General features: G+C 38.8%; 2 protein-coding genes across 6 annotated transcripts in view; one reads left to right on the top strand and one right to left on the bottom strand.

The window, feature by feature from the left end:
* Positions 1 to 291: 291 nt before the first annotated feature.
* The window catches only part of CMSS1 (cms1 ribosomal small subunit homolog), a 383233-nt gene continuing 361707 nt past the window's right edge, over positions 292 to 21817 (top strand). For 2 of the 3 annotated variants that reach the window (XM_058731627.1, XM_058731626.1), the window contains exon 1: positions 292 to 505. In XM_058731627.1, coding sequence (XP_058587610.1) covers positions 442 to 505 — 64 coding nt within the window. In that variant the 5' untranslated portion in view covers positions 292 to 441. The remainder of the gene's footprint in view (positions 506 to 21817) is intronic. The other variant, XM_058731628.1, reaches the window with a different exon arrangement.
* FILIP1L (filamin A interacting protein 1 like) overlaps positions 6197 to 21817 on the bottom strand; it is a 304022-nt gene continuing 288401 nt past the window's right edge. For all 3 annotated transcript variants that reach the window (XM_058731621.1, XM_058731622.1, XM_058731623.1), the window contains one exon: positions 6197 to 10922. In XM_058731621.1, coding sequence (XP_058587604.1) covers positions 10731 to 10922 — 192 coding nt within the window. In that variant the 3' untranslated portion in view covers positions 6197 to 10730. The remainder of the gene's footprint in view (positions 10923 to 21817) is intronic.

Here is a 21817-nt window from a genome sequence, read left to right as displayed (position 1 = left end):
TTTTCCCGCTGCACAAGTTCTTTGAAACGGAACAGGGAAAAATTGTCTTAGCGTCCTGTTTCACACTTTCGTCAATAGATTTTCAAGAGGAAAAAAAAAAAAAGAAAAAAAAACTAAGAAAGTTTTTTTTAAGTTATTTAAAAAGATAATAATCTATTTTGGAGTTATGTGCTTTCTTGTCTTTATGCTTTTCTGAGGGTGAGTTACCAGACAGATCTTGCCCATCAGTACTTGTGTGGAAACTGCGACAAGATGGGCGGGGAGGCCTGCCCTGGGGAGGCGGGGCGGTGTGTGACGTCATCGCCACGGGGCGGAGGCGACGGTGTCTGAAGAGACTCGGCGCGTGCTGCCAACGCTGGCCTCCCGGCTTGGAAGCTGCTAGAAGACCAGACGCTGTCCGCTTTCCCTTGGTGGTCCACCCACACCTAGTCCCGCCTGAAGATGGCAGACGATCTTGGAGACGAGTGGTGGGAGAACCAGCCTGCAGGAGCAGCCAGCAGCCCAGGTACCCGCTCTGCCCACCCTGCTGCGGGGCCTCCTCTGAGCTCCCTCCGCCCCACCCCAAGTGCTTCGATAAGCCTCTGCCCCCGTCCGCCTCTGGCGGTCTAAGCGTTTGTTCCCGCGGTGAGGTGCCTACCTGTGGGAGTGCAGGAGCACCGCAGAGGAAGTGGTGCGAGAGCTTTATTACAACGTGAAACCGTGTGACATTAACTCAGTTCTGCCCGCCAGTCAGGAAGGAAGGACCCTTTTCCCAAGCTCTTCCTTTTACATATTTAACACATAAGAGATTTTTCGTGAATACAGGGAGTTTGGGCGTATTGGTTAAGGGTAACTCCTAGATTCAGACTGCTTCTGTTCAAATCGCAACTCTAGCTCTCTTAGACTGTTTTGTCTCTTTTTCCTCATCTGTACGTGAAGGATAATAATGCTAATTGCAAAGATTGTTGTGAAGATTAAATAAAGATAATACAAATGGTGCACTTTAGCGCAGTACTTGGCACCTAATATGTGCGAGGTAAATATATACTGTGTTTTTTCTTGCTATCATCATCATGTTATTTGGACTGTTAGACCCTGAAGGAGGTTTAGAGATCATCCTGTGAACTCAACCATTTTATAGAAGAGGAACATGAGACCTAAAGATGTCAGGTTACTGACTTTGCACTTTTCAGATTCCATAAGGGTTAATATACAGTTACCTTTTTTAATCATTCTCCAAAGTCTGCCTCTCTTCTCTACTAGATTCTAAGATTTTTTTAGGACAAAACCAAAATCTGATTCATGTGTACAGTCCACTGGGCAGTGTACATGATTGACACTTGATCCATAGATGCTGCAAATATTAATTTTGAAATTATGTGTTGTGAAATATCCATTAAAAAATGCAAAGTTCTACAGCATTGTTTCCAGAAGGGCATCCCTCAGGTACAGACTGAGCAGATGTCATTCTTAAAAAGGTAGCCAGTGTAATACTTCATTAAACTTTCTGTTTTGCAACTTGTTTCTAGGAAATATCATTCTGTGCTTAAAGGTACAAACACTCTTCTTTGCAGGCTGTAGTGTTCCATATTTACTTTAATAACCCTTCCCCCCACCCCCTCAACTGAGGTGTTTAAAGCTATATTTTATGGTGTGATTTAAGTATAGAGGTCTGTTAAGAAATTGAATTCCTTTTGAGTGGTGAAGGAGATCCTATTTTTTGGTTCTAGCCTTGCCTCTTGCCCCTTACCAGCTGTATGTCTCTCAAGTTAGTCACCCTTTAGAAGGAAAGAAATTAATGTGTATTGAGTGTTTATTATGTGCCAGATATTTTCATAAATACAAATTAATTTAATCTTCATAATATGCTTAAAAGATAAGTGTTACTTTCAATTTTATGGATGAGAATCTAAGAAAAGTTCAGTAATGTTCTTGGAAACATACAGCAAGGAAGAGGTCTGGGATGAAGTTATGCAAGTGTGCCTGAGTTTCCAAGTCACACTTTATCCCCTATTACTATGTGGCTTTGCCGAGCCTCAGTATCAGAGATCATGTTTTTAAGGGTTTTAATCAACCAACAGTTGTAAACATTGGATCTAGTTAGAATTATAAAGTGCTGCAGCCTCCGTCATCTAGGTTGCCAGAATTCGCATCAAGGTAGTAAGTTAGAATCACCCTGCACCTCAGATTCCTTCTAGTTGTATGATTAAGGTTTGAAAATTGTTGACTTGAAGCGTTTCAGGGGCATTTGCTTAGTTAACTGCTTTTAAGCATAGTGAGCATTTAAGCTTCCTTGAGATCTGCTTGATTTTTTATTGGTGATTTGCCTAAGTAATCTGTATTGTATTTCTAAATCAGAAGAAATCACAACTGAACCAACTCAGATTTCCTTATTCTACTACGTTAATGGTGTCATCCTAAAATGTGTGAACTATATTTTGTTTTGAAGGTCAAAGGGGAAATAGTGCCTTAAGTCAGAGAAAGGAAAGATAGTTGCAATGATGCCTTTATTCTGTTGTGTGCTCTGCTACTTGCTTATAAAAGTAAACCTTTTTCCTTATGATCTGTTTTCCATTCACACTTATGGTAGCAAGAAGCATTTAGTCATTCACTCAATAATCTACATCTAGAACAAAAGCTCAACATTCACAGACATGAATTCTTATGCATGTTTTCCAAGAGCCAACTATGCAAATATACAGATTCCCAAACACTGACACACACTGTGGATGACATCTGTCTAACATATCCAGTTATCTGCTTATTGTCTAAGGAAATCTATTTTTGCTGGTCTCATGTCTTCTTAGATGTGGTAAGTGAGAGGCTTTTACTGAAGCTCTCGATCTGTTTATCACCCTTTTTGCATACATCTTAAGGCCTATTCAGGACTTACCATTTTTGTGCTAGAATCCTGCATTGCACTGGAGACCAGCATGGGACCTAGCACCTGGTGTTAGGGAGATGTTAGCTGAATAAGTGCACACATGCCTGCTGGATGCTATAGAGTTCTTAGCGATCATGTATATAGATAGACGTATAGTTTCTCACCCAGTTAAACATTTTTGAGAACAACAGGCCATGCTATTAGAATTTTGCTGGGACTGTCCTAGTCCACCTGGGATGTCATCCTTTTGACATTATTGTTGGTGGTTGGAGTCATGGTCCAGAATAAGACAACCGAGAATTGCCTCTGCTGCAGAGTGTGCAGCCAGTCTGCTTCACACAACAGAACCTAAGAGTCATCTAATGGCATCTGACATTTCATTTTATTTCCTTGTACTTATTTCCTTCCTTCCTGCCCACCTTAAGAAATTATTTGAAGTGATTTATAGTATACAGTACATGTATTAGAATCATAATTTCCAAACATTAATGCTAAAGTGAACAGGTAAAACGCCTGAGGTTTCATGTAGTTGACCAAACTGCACTTTTCTCAGTATGAAGCTGAAAACTGAGAATGTTATTCCCAGCATGAATTGGGACTCAAGGAGCAGAGCCAAGAGTTTCTGCAGTTGGAATTGGTCATGTGATTGTTCAATTACTGAAGGGAACATTGATTGTTTTCCCTTTTTATCCTCAAAACTTGCCTATTAAATTACCAAGTCAAGTGTCCAGCAGGCATCTCAGTATACAAGTCTGGAGCTCCTGGGTTGGGTCAGGTCTAGAGTTAGAGATTTAGGAATGACTGGCACATGTATAGCTACTTTTAAAGAGGATATTTTAGCAATATTCCAAATTCTCAGCCCCTATTTTTTTGAGGAGTGCTTTTCATATGCTTCCCTAGCTCATTCTGAATCTTCAGTGCTACTTTTTACCAAGCATCTAACTAGAAAACTCAAGTGTAAACACACTTCTATATACAGTATAGGGAGACTATAGATAATAATACTAACTTACATTTGTTGAGTGGTTTTTATGTGCCAGATACTGTGTTGACTGCTTTATGTGTACTAGCTCATTTAATCTTCACATGTATACCATGATGTAGTTACTATTATCCCTGTTTTATAGGTGAGGAAATTGAGGCACTAGGTGGTTAAGTGGTTTCTCCAATGTTGTTTAGTTGGTTAAGTTGGAAGGCTGTGTGATTCATAGGCAGGCAATCTGAAACCAGTCTGTGCACTTAAATTTCTTATAATTATTCTAATTATCAGTGGTAAGAATCTCATCTCTAAAATAACAATCCTTTATCAATTACAAGAGGCTCATAGTTTACAAACCCTTTAGTTTATATGCATCGTTATCAAATTGTGTCTATTAACTCCTACTCTCCCAAAGTTTATTCTTTTAAAGAACATTGACTAGAGATACAGATAAGTAGGTTGTATCATTGGGCTTTGAGAACAATCTTTGCCAGGAAGTCTAACTTGATCCTAGAGCTCAAGACTCACACACCTGGCTGTCTTCTTCAAGTCTTTGCTTATTTAATAGCAATGTCAAATGAAAATGAGAGCCATCTACTGAATTAGATGCTTTTTCTTCAGACTTCTCTCTCAGTAAATTAAATTACCAATTACCCAATTTCACAAACAAAAGCCTAGAATATCCTGATTTATTCATTTATTTTTTTTCTTTCACCCCTCATGTCTGATCTATCAAGTCTTGTCTTTGCCTCTAAGACATCATAAATCCCTTTTTTTCCATTTTTCTCCTAACTCCTTCAGAATACATGTTATCTATGGTCATCATGCGCCTTAACCACTGCAATAAACTAACAGGACTCCCAGTTCTGTCTTGTCCTTCTATGGACTGTTCTGTAATTCGCAGCCAGAGTGACCAGAGTGATCAGATCTCATTCCTGCCTAAACCCTCCAGTGGCTTCCCTCTGACCCACACAATACAACCCAGGTTACTTACATGACTGGTATCTGCCAAGATATTCTACTACTTACTCCCCTCTAGTTTGTGCTCTTCTACCCACACCAGCCTTTATTTTGTGCCTCAGTAGGCCAAGCTCATTCTGTCTTGGCTCTTTGCAATAGCTATTCCTTTTTCTTTCTTCCTGTATTTCTGATGACTGGCCTTTTCTTAGAACATTAAGACCTCAGCTCAGACATCACCAAAAGAGAAACATTTCCTGGTCAGCCAGTCTAAAATAGCCATCTAGTTGTACTATTACATTATCATGTTATGGTAATTCTCAGCAGAGCACTTACCACCAACTATTATTTGCCTTGTTAAATTATTACATTTGTTAGTATATTACATTTTCTTGTTAAATTATTACATTCTGGTGTGATCCCACACTAGAATATGAGCTCCCTGTGGGCAGGGATTTGTTTACCTTGTTCTTTGCTGTATCCTCAGTGCCTACATTAGTATCTGGGTCCTAGAGTAGTATCTGGGTCCTGGTACCAGTAGTATCTGGTGCCTAGAGTAGCACTCATTTCATAGCCACATCTTGAAGACCTCAGCACGGGAGTTCCACATCTAAAGAAATTTAATCCACTGGAAGAATTATCAAAATCTTGCCCAGGCGTTTGACAGATTTGGTAGATTCTAGTTCTCTCTTTCTGAAAACACGTTGAAAATCCTTGTGTATAACCGTGTCTACTAACCTTTTATTCTAATCATATTTGTATTTAGTTTTATAAATTTTGTTTTGAAAGGAGAAAACAGAATTTTGCTTTATAATCTGATAATTTCAGGGCACTTTGGTGGCTCAGTCAATTAAGTCTGACCCTTGATTTTGGCTCAGGTCATGATCTCATGGTTTTGTGAGTTCGAGCTCCATGTCAAGCTCTGTGCACTGACAGTGTGGAGACTGCTTGAGATTCACCCTTTCTCTCTGCCACTCCTCCTCTCATGCTCTGTCTCTCTCAAAATAAATAAATAAACTTAAAAAGTAACAATAAACTGATAATTCCTTTTGTTACCTAGAATCAATGTGACTGTTCATTTTGTTTGAGAATGCTGAAACTAGCATTGTAATTTTTGTTGTTGTATTACCATTTTATAGCATTGCATTCAAATCATTGCTTTATCTGTGAATTCCTCCAAGAGATGAAGAAGTAGGGGAACACCTTGGATCTTTTAAACCTGAATAATTCAAGTGTTTGATTTTTTTTTTCTTCTTCTCACACTGAAGTTAGACCTTTACAGTATTAATTTTATCTATAAGCAGCCATGCAGAGTAGATGTTGTAAAACATTGCTTCCACATGTAGAATTTAGACTTGGAATAATTGCAGTAGATTTTGATAACACACAACAGAGAATCAATGTCAAAATCATTTATTGAGCTTTCATGCTTGGCCCTATTTTAGACACTGTGGTGGAATTAGAGGGTAAAACATCTGCTTACATTATGGAGTTTATACATTGATATGGTTCAACCAAAATACAAGTGTTATTATTTTAAGACAAATGTTCAAGGGCAAAAAACAGGGACAGGATACATTTTAAAAGCTGAGAGGAAAGAAAGAGAAGAGAGCATGTGCTACATTAACAATCAATGTTCTGTACTTAAAGATTATATAATATAACAAATGGACCCACAGAGAACCTTCATGGGCTAGTTTTACTTTACTGTATACAATTTCCATGGTTCTTACAAGTGATTAAACAAGTGGTTCTTGACAATTGTGAGCATTTAAAGATACAAATTTATACATCTTTCTCCAATTACATGCATAGTAGTTCTGTAATTTTGCAAACTATCTCTGAATCTCTTGAAAAATACCAGGAATTTGGAAGGCCTAAAAATACTTCCATTTCCCCTCTCAGATTCAAAACAACACCGTAAAGTATTTTGTGGCACAAATCCTTTGACCTGTTCTTATCTTATGTTCTTTAGTTGAACACTTTAATGCATTCATAGATTTTATACATTTTTACTAAATATCACAAACAGCTTGAAATATAGTTTCCCTATTTTCATCAGCTTTCACAGAATTCTTAATTGAATTCTTAAATTACTAGTATTTCTTTTAAAAATTAGTTGATTAAATTATTTAAGCTCTTATTGAGTTCCTTGCTAGTCTAAATCACACTAGACCAGAGGTCAGAAACCCTCTTTGTAAAAAGCCAGATTGTAAATATTTTAGGCTTTGCTGTGCAGTCACTGTCACAACTACTCAACTCTGCCATTGTAGCATAAAAGCAGTCATACATAATAAATATGTAAACAGATGAGTGTGGCTGTGTTCCAGTAAAACTTTATCTATGGACAATGAAATTTGAATTTCACGTAATTTTCACGTCTTGTAAAATATTCATCTTCTTCTTCTTTTTTTTTTTTTTTTTTACTATTTGAAAATGTAAAAACTATTCTTAACTTGCAGGGCATACATAAACAGATGTTTATGGCCACATTTGACTTGTGGGCTGCAGTTTGCATACCCCTGCCCCAAATTCAGTGTCAGAACCTGAGTTGTATGTCACATGTTCCTTAAAATAGGAATTTGAAACATATTCCAGAGAGGATTGCATTTTACATCAGTTACTCCATTACTTAGTCCATTATTATCAGTCATATATTAGATTAGTCACATTCTTATTAAAACAGATACTATATTCCAAATAATTAAAAGGGAATTAGTTCAGAAATCACTGAAGCTAAACGAATGAAGGGCTGAGGAAGGACTCCAGCACAAAAGTTTCAGGTTATTAAAATTCTTGTTACAAATTGGATTTGTTTTTATTCACTTGGGTTTTTATCTGCTTTCTTTTAAAAATTTAACTTAAAATTTATATTAGGATACATTCTTTTATTTTTATTGTTTTTCAGAGGGTCCACATTTCTGCAGAAATAGGATTATGTTCAGGAGACAAGATTCTTCATGTTTCAGTTGTGTTACAGATCAAACACCATTTTGTTGAACTCCAAATAGTATTCCCAGTTGTAAGCTGCTTATGCATTTTTATTGTGTCACGTATTGCTGTAAAATAAGCACGGTTTGGGGTGCCTGGGTGGCTCAGTCAGTTAGTGTCTGACTTCAGCTCAGGTCATGATCTCGCATTTCATGAGTTCGAGCCCCGCATCAGGCTCTGTGCTGACAGCTTGGAGCCTGGAGCCTGCTTCCGATTCTGTGTCTCCCTCTCTCTCTGCCCCTCCATCATTCACGCTCTGTCCCTCGCTCTCTCAAAAATAAATAAACATAAAAAAAAATTTTTTTTAATTCGCTTGGTTTTCGGTTTGTGATCCTTTTGTTGAAATAGACTTTGTTATTTTAAAGACTTTTGTCTTAATTGGTTTAGAACTGTTACCATTTAAATACAGGATTCTAGTGCTTGCCATAGAAGTGTCACTATTTTCCAACTCTTTTTTAGTACTTTGTACAGTATCTTGTCTATCTTTTCTTGCTTCTTTTTAATTTATGGCAGGTTGGCATGGCACTTTAAGGAGTCTCCTAACCTAGGAGAAAATCATTTAGAAATATCCAACATGCAACATATTTTGTGCTCCTCTACAAGGTAAAAACGTTCCCAGGGTCTTTTGCTTTTCTGGGAATATTTCTGGTGCTTGTTTTTCCTGTTTTATGCTGCTTTTCAATCTGTTCAGTTTCAATCTGTTTTTTATTTCCTTTAGCATAATTATCAGTATTGAATGTCACCTGGCATAATTGCTTTTCCAGACCCTATCATATACCATTATCATCTCTTAGCACATTTTCTCACTTACATGTTGACTGAATGGCCCTTCTCTCCTTCATTCATTCATTCTCTGTTCACTTAACATTACCTGCATAATGCAGGCATGGCACTAAGCACTCTACACATTTTCCCATTGCAACATCCACCTGTTATTACTCTGCACTTCCTTTTGAACTGTTTCTCTCTTATTTTTATGTTAGAGCTTCATCACCTTCTTTTGTAGTCTACTCCCTTCCACTAGTCTCTTACGGCTTTTCAACTTAGGCTTTTCTGCTTTAGGCTTTTAATTCACCTGACCTCCTCTGCATTCTCCCTCTGCCACTTGCCTGCTGGGACTGCTGCACATCATCTCTCTCTCTAGCTTGCATAGCTCAATGCTACCCAAATTTCCTGTTCCTCCTCATTGAAATTGGAGTGGGCCAGGGGTGTTTGTACAGTGACATGAGCACATTGAAGCAGGCTTGGCTGGATGAGTGTGGAGAATGGTAGTTCCTTTGCTCCTGCTTTCCTGGCTCCATCTCAGGATAGAAGGTTAAAGCGCTGTCCTTCAGGATTTCTTCCAGGATCATGTCTCCAGTTCTTGGTGCAGAATCACAGAGATCCTTGCATCATGCTCTTCATAGAATTTTTTTTTCCTGACTGCCGCTTAGTGCAATATACCTCTGTCTCTCATGTCAAAAATGCCTTATTTGTCTGGGCACCTGGGGGCTCAGTCGGTTGAGCTTCCAACTTCAGCTCAATTCATGATCTTGTGGTTCCTGAGTTCGAGCCCCATATCAGGCTCTCTGCTGTCAGTGCAGAGCCTCCTTCGGATCCTCTGTCTCCCTCTCTCTCTGCCCCTCCCCTCTCATTCTAGCTCCCTCTCTGTCTCTCTCAAAAATAAATATTTTTTAAAATGCTTGTCTTGTAACATTATTGTGTTGCTCTGTCCACACTGAATTATACACACCTTTCTCTTAATTGAGTAAAGAGTTTTAAATGTGATGAAAGAATTACTTTAGCTTACTACTGCCAGGGGAGTGAGTCTCGCCTTGTAGATGACTGGTGGAATTCAACATTCTTAGTTGGACGTATTCATGGGTTATCAGAACTGCAAGGTACCTAAAGAATTATTCAGCTTTTTTGTTTTACATACAAGAAACTCAAGGCCTACAATGATGAATGCCAAGCTCATTGTCAAATGAGTAAAAAATTAGGATTGGAATTTGAGTCTTGCTGAGTTGACTGTGTTTTTCTATAGCACTGATTTGGGGAAGTGATGTGATTGAAGAATGTCTGATGGGATGATAAATTGTTGCCTTTTTTTAAACACCCAGGACAGTGATTTGTATCTCCCTAAAAGATCTCAGTATTGGTGACCTTTGACTCTCAAATGTCCTGATTGCTTTAGAAAGCAGAAATGCCGATTTAAAATGGATTTCCTTATAAGTCTTGCAAAGTGATTCCATGGCCGGGCATATATAGAAAGGGCAACTTACTAGAAAAAATGGACAGAAGACTAACTGCCAGTAGTCAAGTGTGTATATTACACCAGTGATTATCAGGTCCGACACAAAGGATGTATTCAATAGTTACTCATTTTTGTTGTTGCTTTCTTCTTTGTAACTAAGAATTACCACTTTTTTTTCTCCTCCTGGTTGTAAAGAAATCATAGTTCTAGACCTTAAAGTATGATTTTAATTGTGCTGCCATTTTGATGGAAATAATCTGACTTAGTTGAAGCAGATTAGGAATTCTTGCTAGCATATCCTCTTAGCAAAATATCCAGTAAAGTTCTGTGAAATGAAAGAGTTACTTCTGAGTTCACCAGAAAACTTTCGAACCATTCTAATGAATTCAGTCATACCCCATGGTAATGATAAAAGGTCCAACTTTGGAGTGGATTACAAATAGAATGAGGAATTGGAAGAATTTGGGCCATGTACTCCTGTTTGTGTGTATATAAAAATACACACTACTGGTAATACAATCGTAGATGCGCTGCTCTTTTAGGATCCTGTTTACCGGGTCCAGCAACCTGTGAATGCACTATTTGTCATTTTGCCGCTTCACCATTTCTTAGAGAGATGGCCTTTCCTCTTTGGCCTTCATACTGGTAATTTTAGCTTTCCAGATATTTCTGTAGATGGATGTATCCAGACAGTGCATTGGTATGACTTACCTTTTCCCTCCCATGTGGAGGAAAGTGTTAGAGGTGACAGTCCTTATGATGTGTAGCTTCCCACAGCCAGTGTGGTGAATGGACTTATCCATAGGCCCTGGGGGAGCTTTAGGGGAAAGCTTAGTGTTGCCTGTAGATTTTGGTTTGGGGATCCGTGTTGGGATTCTCTGCTTGCATACCTCCTTGATCTTGAATTAAACAGAAGAACAAAAGGTAGTTAATGGTACAGCTGGTGGAGAACCAGACATTGTACAGGACATAGAGTCAGCCTGGGATTTGACTTCTTTGGAAACACTAGATTCTGGGGACACATCAGATTAAAGACTGTCAAGTTGAAGAAAAATATTTACTAAAGCAATTCTGCCAGCATGTGTTGAGTGTGCTGTGTGCAAGGACCTCAATAGTAGATGGTACTAAATATAGAGATAAATTGGTTGTTTCTTGCTTTTTGGCAATCGTAGTGTAGTGGGAGATAAGCAAGAGTAGTGCCCAAATTAATCTCAAAGGGTCATGAGATTGTCAGGGAAATATTAATTTCAACCGACGGGTCTAAGAGAGCTTCATGAAGAAAGTAGCATTGGACTTGAGTCTCTAAAAGCAGGAATGGGAGGGTAATTTTAATAGCAGGAATTTTTAATAGCAGGAATGGGAGGGTATTCTAGAGTAAAGGAATACTTTTGGCACCGGGATGAGAGAATATTTTTGGCAGTGTCACTGAAGTAGGAAATTGGGCCCAGTTGAGAAATGGAGTGACTTCAAATTAGGTTGTATTCGACAAGCAAAATCGGACCGTAGACTGGGCCTAGATAGGGAAAATTGTATGTGATTCTACAAACTCTATGTGTTGGGGGAGGGGGGTGGTATGGAGTGGATAGGAAGGACAAAGTCTGGGGGAAGACACATTGTGGAGGTAGAATTGTATTAATATTTGTTCTCTGTTAATATATAAGGAGTGAGGGAAGAGTCACAGATATGTTGAATGATCTTGAGTGGGAGAGTGAGTTGTGGAGTGTGAAAGAGTAAAGGCTTGATTGAGTTCATACTCAGAGATATACTCTTATTTTCATCTATTAGGGAAAAATACTCTTGGATACAAATACTTGTAAAAAAGATGGGAAAAATATCTCAGCTAACTGTAGTTCTCCCATTGTGATCCATATTTGGTGATGATGATTATTTTCTCCCTCTTTGGTTGCATCATCCTTTCTTTACTATGAGATGAAAAATATAAATCTTTTAGGGATGCCTGGGTGGCTCAGTTGGTTAAGCGTACGACTTCGCTCAGGTCATGATCGCATGGTTTGTGAGTTCAAACACCGCATCAGGCTTTCTGCTGTCAGCACAAACCTCATTTCAGATCCCCTGTCCCAGTCTCTCTCTGCCCCTTGCTTGCTCATGCACACTGTCTCTCTCTCTCTCTCTGTCTCTCTCAAAATAAATAAATATTTTTAAAAGTTAAAAAAATATATAAATCTTTTAAAATGCATTGCGGTTTCATCATAGATTTCTAATACTGATTGTATGGGAATCCTTCTTATATTGTTTTCCATTCTATAGAAATTTGTTTCCATGTTTTTATTATACTGGTAAAATACAGTAAAGTCTTTTTGTTTTGTATAAACACTTGAAATGCCATCTAACTTTTATAGCAACCATATTTAGATTTTCAAATAAACATTACATGGACTTAGCTAAAAATAGGAATCCTTCAATTAAGCATAACTATATGGTGAATATGCTTCATATGCTTTCTTTTGGTACATTTAGTCAATCTTCTGTATGCCTAGCTGCTAGAAGAGTTTTTGCACCTTAGTGTTCTTACTAACATTTAAAAAAAATTACTTTTATGTTTTTTTAAGTTTATATATTTATTTTGAGAGAGAGAGAGAGCACACGAGAGAGTGCACAAGAAGTGGTGGAGCAGAAAGAGAAGGAGAGAATCCCAAGCAGGCTCTGCTCTGTCATTGCAGAGCCCGATGCCAGCCTTGGTCCCATAAACCGGGAGATCATGACAAGCTGAAGTCAAGAGTCAGACACTTAAGCAACTTTGCCACCCAGGTGCCCCATCTTATTGACATTTTTTTGATACTTAATCCTAAACATAGCAAAGATATGCTAATACTCTGATATCACTCTCCTCATTTTGTAAATGGTATTCGTATTCCTTCCTTTCATCCTGTCCTCATGGTCTCCGGTGCCAGAATACTCACTCAATATTTTTACCTCTCAAATAGGCAGAATCTTTTTTGTTTGTTTGTTTGTTTTTTAAATAATAAAACTCAGTGCCCAGTTAGGATTTGGTGAGATGGGTGGCCTCAGCAATGACTGGGATAGTAGTTTGGTAGCATGTATCAAGATCCCTAAAACTCACATCCTGTGACTCACTCATTTTATTGCTAGGAATCTTTTCTAGGAAATAATCAGAGATGAATTACAGATGCATTATAAATAGCAAGGCTATTCATTTGTGCATTATTTATAACAAAAGTTTACACTATTTATTACATTATAATCATGTGAAAGTATTATACTATCTTTAAATAATGATGCTTTTGAAGATATAGGAAAATGTTTATTCAGAAATGTTAAAAACAGGATTAATGTGGGGGAATAGGTTCTACTTACATACATAAGTAGAACTTTTCTAATCCAGAAAAAAGGCTTAGAAAAAAGTTTAGGGCGGAAAGCTGCCACCAAGGGCCAAAAGCTCTTGGGGTTAGCTAGCGAATTATTGTAATGGGATCACAAGTAACTTGTTATATCACCTGCAGGAAATTACTTTCCATCTGATGCCATTATACTATTGTACTTAGATCACAACCTCCACTTGCCCCCTAGACCCTTTGCTTATTACGCAAGTTAATGAGTACTGTCTGATTGTTTTCTCCATGTTCACATGTGTAAGATCTTGTTTTCTTTATGTTCACCACATAGGTAATATCTTTTGAGCTCAATAAATAAGGACATGAAAAACCCTTGTTCGTGGCTCTTATCTCCTCCCAGACATTAGCCTCTCTCGTATTCAATTCTGCATCCACTGTCTTGCTAGACAAGAGAGAACTCCAGACTCATAGTTTCCGACAGATTAAAAACTATATACATGTTTGAACTCTGTATGTTTGAAGAGAAAATACTAGGAGAAAATATACCAGTGCTGTTAGGGGGTAATTCTGGTTAGTGGAGTTATAGGTGCTTTTTATTTTTCTTCTATTTTCTGTATTCTCTACGTTTTCTATAATAAGTGTGCAACTAGGAAAAAACAACACCAAGTTATATTAAGAGATAAAAAAGGAAGGAAACACTTCAGAAATCAGAATACTATGTGAACATCAACCATATTGTCCAAACCATGAACAAGCAGTGGCAGCTGCAACTGAAATGAGTGATGGACTAATTCACGTTGGCTGATCTTGTTGCCATAGCATTAATAGTCTTTCCAAGATAGGTTTCTGTGATATCCTTTAGCTTTGTCAAGATTTAGATTGGTTCTCCTACTTAGTGTACAAAAATCTATGTTGGAATCCCATTTAAATTGTTGATTCCTGGGCCTTACCCCTAAAATTGTAATTCATTTGTCTGTTGATGTGCCCAGACATCCACATTTTTTAAAATTATGTATTTATTTTGAGAGAATGAGAGAGTGTGTGCTTTTGTGCACGTGCATGCAGGCGCATGAATAGGGGGAGGGGCAAAGAGGGAGAGAGAGAATCCCAAGCAGGCTTTGCAGTGTGAGCTCAGAGCCCCATGCGGGGCTGCATCTGATGAACTGTGAGATCATGACCTGAGCCAAAATCAAGAGTTGGATGCTTAACCAACTGAGCCACCCAGGTGCCCCCAGACATCCACATTTTTAGTACACTCTCAGTGATTCATCTGATGCAGGTGGTCAGCCTGCCACACTTTGAAAAACACTGCCATAGTTGAACCTCCTTTAGAAGTAAGCTTTAAGTTTTGGGGTGCCTTGCTGGCTTGCTCAGTGGAGCATGTGACTCTTGATCTCAGGGTTGTAAGTTTGAGCCCCTCATTGGGTATCAATAGAGATTACTTAAAAATAAAAAAAGAAGTTTTTTTTTCACTGGAACCCTGTCTGCCTGGGTGTGGGAAGTTCAACACTGTGAAGGGCCAGGGCTTCATGGCCCCAGCATTTTCTAGGTGTTCATCAAAACCACCTGTAGGGTTTTTTTTAAAACACTGCAGATGTCTGCATCCCATTTTAGAACCTCCTGACTCCGATTGTCTAGGAGTAGGGTATGGACATGTGAATTTTTAATGAGCACCACAGATTACTTAGAACTTAATGTACCTGATAAACCAATTGGTATGGAACACAATATGGTACAGCTTCTTTTAAGCTATACTGGTATGCTTTGGTGAAGACAATGTGGCTTGGGATGATGGTCATTGTAGGCTTAGTTGCTGGAAAGTTACTGGGTTCCCATTGTTTCTAGGCCATGAATAGTGCGAGTTAATTTTGTTTTCTTAATAACTTAAATAACTCTCATTTTCACTACATAGTTTTTACCTCTAGATGGCAGCAAAGGATAGTTATTTTATTAGAACAGTCCTAGATGTAATAACCAAATCTTTAAAAAATGATGCTGTGGGTTTTTTTCCCTCCATATGAATTTTATTCTTGGATGTATTTCAGTAAATGAGGTATGGAACTTCAAAATGTGTCATCTCTTGGATAATTTTTATAGAACATTATGTCAAATAGTTCCAAGAAAGTTTTATCCAAATTTGGAGTGCATATTGCAAGAGGAATCCATGCATATGTCTGTTTTAAGACCACACAGTGAACATTCTACTCAGAGTTGTAGGCTCCTGGGTTTCATCAGAAAGCAGATGTCTTGGAGGAGATTAAGCAAGTTGGAAAACTCATTCACAGAAGAAAAGATGTTTTAATGTTTTAACTCAGTTCAACATGGAGATTGGGATTTGGAATAGATTACAGGTCTGAAGGATGCCAAGTTCAGTAAGGCAGCGGCATTGGTTTTATCTAGGGAGCAGTAGAAAGAAAAGGAGTATATGTGTGGAATGTATTCACTAAATTCTTAAAATGTTGGCTTATTTGGTCCATGATTTCTTAAAAGAAACCAAGTGGTCTACAGGACACCCTAGTTACAGTAAGTCATCAAATGGCAGTGAGACTTTGTGACCAAAGGAAGTACAGAAGGGTGAAAATATTTTCTTTTATTTGAAGTCATAATTCAGTAGCCCAATTTCTACCTGATCCTTGTGCTTTTTCATATTATTATAGAGGGCAAACATCTAAAAGTATACCAGGTCAGAATCAGCATTTATGGGGGAGCTATTAGATCCTTGTTAGACAGCTGGAGTCAGGATGTTTCCCTTTCTCTAAATGAAATTCTTTTGTAAGTGCTTTGAACTTTTTGGTGTTGCATTGGCAACATATTGTCTAAGAAAGCAGTGTTGTCTCAGGAGTGTTCCTGACTACAAGGACTGCAGACCTCTCATTACACCTTTAGCTGTGGAGGTTGAAAGGATGAAGGCTCCCAGAGACTTCCTATCATTTGTGGTTTTTGGGGTGACGCAGTGAGGCGCAGATTCAGGGCTGCCTGACTCCCTTGGGGACCCAGCTGTGTTATCAGAATGACAATATTTAGTATTTTGGTTTTTATCTTTTTTAATGGGAAAGGACACAAGTATTTGTGATATATGTGGTGATGAAAGGGAGGAAATGATAAACTAGAAAAAACATCTTTGAAATATTATTGCCTTTGTGTGTGTGTGTGTGTGTGTGTGTGTGTGTGTGTTTTGTATTGTTTGGTAAATCACTACTAATTTGTATAAAGAAAAAAAGTGGAAATAATAGATAATGAATATGGCAGATAGCCCAGAGTTTCATATGCTGCTTTGGCTTTTTTTTTTTTTTTTTCTTGACTTTCTCCGAACTTTCTCATTATGCAATAAAACTTTATCACTAAACATTTTACAGTTTTATATGGTAAGAGGTCTTTCAAAAGGAAATTCTGCAGTTGGATTAGCTCATTCCTGTTAACCTCCTGCAAGAGAGCACTTGGTTTTAAATAGAGTTGCAGCACTATGATTTATGTTAAAGAGTTGTCCGATTTCTGAGGAAGTTAGAGGAAATTGATGCCTTTTTTTTATAATGTAACATGGTTTGTGGTTGTACCTAGTCACATCCCAATCTCTCTGTGGTAATTACACCATGGGCAGTGAGGGAGTCTGAGAATAAACATTGAAATATAGTTTTCAAAAATCCTTCCTAACCCAGTTGCTTCCATTTGGTGCCCAGACACATAGCATCTCATGTAGAAATAGTATGCTAAAATAAATACACTAACCTTGAACTTTTGTCTTCTTTGTTTGTCCCCTTTGTTGTTGTTGTTGTTGTTTTAAGAATTTATTTTTAAGTAACCTCTATACCCAACATGGGGCTTGAACTTAGAGCCCCAAGATCAAGAGTTGCACACTCCATCAACTGATCCAGCCAGGCACACGTCCCCTTTCTTGTTATTCATTGTCAGATTTTTTACCTCAGATATTTTTTTCTTTTTTGGTACTCTTCCCACTCTCTCCTCCTCATATCTTCATTTGCAACCATTTAAGGTTTTTTTTGATCGTTCACAGGCTGACAGTTTACAACAGCCTTGGGTTAGTGGCTAGAGCAGAGGCTCTGGTGCCAGATAGACTTGGGATTGCATTCCGTTTCTGGCATCAACTAGCTGTGTGTCCTCAGGCAAGACTTCAGACTTGCAGACTTCAGCTTCCTCATCTGTAATCCTTATCTGGAGATTAGAGTACCTACTTGCACGTTCTTGGGGGTGGGGGGGGGGCGTAGGAGAGACCCATGGCACATCAAAGTTCCAGATAAGTGTTTGCTGTTAACAATGTTAATGTTATGAAGTTTGTCTTCTTCCTTATATCTCTTAAGATGCCTATTTCTTGATAATCATCATAACTTATTTTCTTTGGTTATTTTAACTTTCTTACTTTTCTGCTTTACCCCTTGTTTTCCCCCTCTCTAATTAATTATTGGAGACATGTTCCCAAACATAGGAGTTGAGGCAGCTGACAAGCAATGATGTTTACTGGGCCATGTTTCTAACCAATCTGACCCACAATTGTCCCTTCACACAATCTGCCCCTTCACACATTCTTTTCCTTCTTTATCCTACTTGGTCTGATTGTTATGAGTCTTTCCTTTTTAGAGTTTACCTGAAAAGATACTATTTTCTACTCTTTCTTCTTTTCTTATCTCTTAATTGAAAAAATGAAGCAGTTACAGCACCTATAAAGTCCTTTGGCCCTAACATTCTGTGAGTCTATGAAAAGAACAAATGCAAGCCCGCTGTGCCCACCAGGTATGTTGTTAGCCACATGAGCCTTTGTTGAACACCTACCACCAGCAGTATTTACATTCTGGGTAATGTAGTACAGTGGCTTTTAAACTTTATAAGCCCAAGAATGAAGCAGGCAGGTTGTTTAAATGCAGATTTCCAGCATTGGTTTCCAGAGGTCTAGGCACATGGAAATCTGTGGAGTCCTGAGTGATTCTTATAAGGGCGATCAGTGACTGCATTTGAGAAACATTGATATGAGTTTTAAAAATAAATGATAGCAGATTCTTCCTCTCAAGAGATTATGGTATAGGAGGGATAACAAATAAGCATAAAAAGAGGCAAAACGAAGTGCTATAATAGAGGTACAAACAGAAGCATTTTGGAAACTTGGAGGAAGACTGTGAAGAATAGGAAGGTTTTCCAGAGGTATTGGCCTTGAGATAGGAGTAAGATTTCAATAGGACGAACAAAGAGACAAGAGTATTCTATCCTTAGGAACAGCGTGAACAAGGTGTGAGGTAAGAAAGCTCAGTTGTATGTGGGAGGATGGTCAGTACTGTGTTCTGGTGAGGAGGATACAGTTCGTCCAGTTTCAAAAGGAGATGAGGCAAGAGATGGAGGACTAATCTAGAAGGTTTGGACTTTGTGATATACTCAGTGATATAAGTGCGAAGTAAGTGCTCTTTTGGGTGGGTGGGGGGTGGAGAGGACTGGAGAATTGCCATGATCAGGACAGTATTGTAGAAAGATCACCAGCAACATGAGCAAAGGTTGGATTAGAGAGGTGAGGGGTTAAATGTAATAGATTAACTATTTTATAGTACCATCTGTACTGAGGTCTGGATGTGGGGAGTAGTAGCACAAATAAAAGAGGGAGGGCAGAGAAAGAAATACCAGGGCAGAGTGGCTGACTAAATCTGGGGCATGAACAGAAAAGTGGAGAATGGCTCCCAGATATTGAACCCTGGCAACAAGGAAGGTGGTGGACCATCACCAGAAGTGAGACAAAAAGGAACCCAAAAGCAGCAGTGCACTGGGGTGTGGGCACATGCCAACTATGAAGTGTAACTGGACCTTCCATGTGGAACTGTTTGGTAGGCATTGAAAACTTGGAGATCTGGCTTTGAGAATCATCATAGAGAAATAGTTGATACCATTCAAGTGACTGAGAGCACAAGGGGAAAATATAGTTCCTCTTCATCTTCCACTCTCTTCTTCTATGATAGATACTTCTAGATTCCTTTCCCATAGTTTGAGAGGTGAGTTTTGTTGGGCCCTATTCTTTGCCCACATGCACCTCTCCATCCCCCACACCCACCCTGCCACAAGTCCACCAATCATACTGATAAGAGTGTAACTAGTTCTGAAAGGAGCCCCCAAGGAGATATTTCTTCCCAGTACTTGAACAATGCTTAGTATTGAATCATTATCCAAGCACTGATTGGCTAGCAGGGAGGAAAGGATATCCTGCCCCTCTCCTCCAGTGACCACACTGGCCCCTCTGCCATTGTGTCTGGGCTGAACAGACAGATTACATCAACTTGTACTCTGTGGGGGGGGGGGGGGGGGGGTCTGCCACTCCTTGGCACAGGGGCATTCGGTAATTACAGGATAACCCCCCCAGAGCACATTTCCTTCCACATTGGCAGTCTGAGAAAACCTGGAATAGGGCCATAGTTGCTAAGTTGGCCTAAAAAAATAGTAATAATTGTCCATTGTTCTCCCTAGTCCTCTCATTACTCTTCATAGAAGCTAAAGTCAGTGGCTCTGGCATTTGTATCTTCCAAAATTTGTGTTATAAATAGGTATTACTCTTATAATCAGAAAAAAGTTTTATATAAAAAAAACTGTGCTGCTTATGCCTGTCACTGTGAGAGATGCCATCCTTCTTCACTGAGATCCCTACCCATTTACCCCCTCCTTGTTGCCCTGAAGTTGTTTAAATTTTTCTAATGTTTTACGGACCTTTTGGGGATCTGTTGAAATTTTTAGTTAACCCCTCTCTCTATAAACTGTAATTTTCTGCAGCCTCAAAACTAATATCCATGAATTCAGTCAAGAACACCATTAAAAGGCAAAGAATGGAAAAGGAATAGCTCTTTTCTTTCTTTTTTTTTTTTTAAGAGAAGAAGGAGAAAAGCAGCCAACTTACTAATAGTGAATGATAGCAATTTACTCTTGAGGAATTGCTGTGAATTGTTTGAAGAGTGGCTGCATTGAAGCAAGTTTTTTTATGCATTTAATTGTTTCTGAGAGATATATTGGAGACCAACTTGAAGATTTTCCTCTGAAGTGTCAGTTTTATTTGTGATGCTTAATTCTGAATTGGAAGCAGAATTTAGAGACTGACAAAGCTGAACGCTAACACTTTCCCCCTGAGCTGGGAAAATACACAACGCTTTTTTTTCTTTCTCTTTCTTTCTTTCTTTCTTTCTTTCTTTCTTTCTTTCTTTCTTTCTTTCTTTTTCTTTTTCTTTTTCTTTTTCTTTTTCTTTTTCTTTAAGGTGATTTTGGGACCATCATTCTTTCCTAATAAGTTATGGTGTTGCTTGAGAAATGGAAACTCTAAATTAGGGTATATCATCCAGGAAGATTTTCTAGTCTTCTGCAAAGGCTGAAGTGCCACTACCCATGGGCTAAGTTGGTGGTTTTTTCTTTATGGTGGCTACACCTTGATCCTTTGATTGCCTTTTCTGGAGGTGTCGGGTGACTATCAGGACTGTCAAGGCAGCTGCTATTTATAAGTTTTGATGTGCATGGTCATGATGTTCTTTTTGTGGATCATTTTTACTCACTTCTGATGCCTTTCCTCCAGCCACCTCTGAGGCCCATCAGGTACCTCCTCCAAGCTCATTCTGCATGCCCTGCATTTGTGCCTTTGCTTATAGAACCCTGCTTTAGGATAGAGTGGACTTTAACCACCACCCCAGTGCTCCCTGAGAACAGTCTCCTGATGATGAGGAATTGCACTTCTCCTTGGTCTTGCTTTCTCCCATGTCCTATCCACAGCACCATCCTGTCAGTCTTCCCCATGCCTCCCCATTTATGTGAGGCTCAGCCTCTCACATTCATGATCTTTTGTTCCCCAAACAATAACCTCAGGGAGATGGGAGGAGTTGGAAGGGGAGCCAGATCACTCTGGACTGTGGTGATCATGGAAGTTTTCAGAAAAGGTAAGGCTTGAGCCAGATCTTTCAGTGTGGATCACGTGATGAGAGAAGAGAAAATTATCCATGTGGAACAGCTGGGAGGGGGTAGGAGAAAGCCCTGTGTATCTTTAGGGGAATTCTGAGTGTTCTGGATAAAGTGGCAGACTTGTGAGACAGAGTGCAGGAATGTAATGTTAGACATCCCGTCTATGCTCTTAAGTAATGGAGAGGATCAAAGGCAATTTATTATGCTTCCCACTTGCACTGAGGTAGCTTCTCAGTATGTTGCCATGGAAAGAGAATGGGACAACAGAATTAAATTTGTGTTATACCTTTCTCATGTCACATACTAATACAACAACCTGAAGCAATTTTCCTTGCATCTCAGAATTAAACATTTTTTATCTTTAAAATTGTGGTGATATATAGGGTTGTTGTGAAATGAAATGATAGTGTATAAAGGATTAGTTATTTCCATTATCTCACTACCCAGAAGTCTTCACTGAAGACACAGAGTGCTCCCTGCCATTGTATTCAAGGCTCTTCACAGTCTGACAGGACTAGGCCCTTCAAGCCTACCCCTACCCCAACCATCTGAGCTGAAGC

Source organism: Neofelis nebulosa, chromosome 5 (assembly GCF_028018385.1).
Source record: "Neofelis nebulosa isolate mNeoNeb1 chromosome 5, mNeoNeb1.pri, whole genome shotgun sequence".
Classification (NCBI taxonomy): Eukaryota; Metazoa; Chordata; class Mammalia; order Carnivora; family Felidae; genus Neofelis; species Neofelis nebulosa.
The sequence above is the reverse complement of the archived record's forward strand: the minus strand, read 5'-3'. Positions and strand labels throughout refer to the sequence as shown.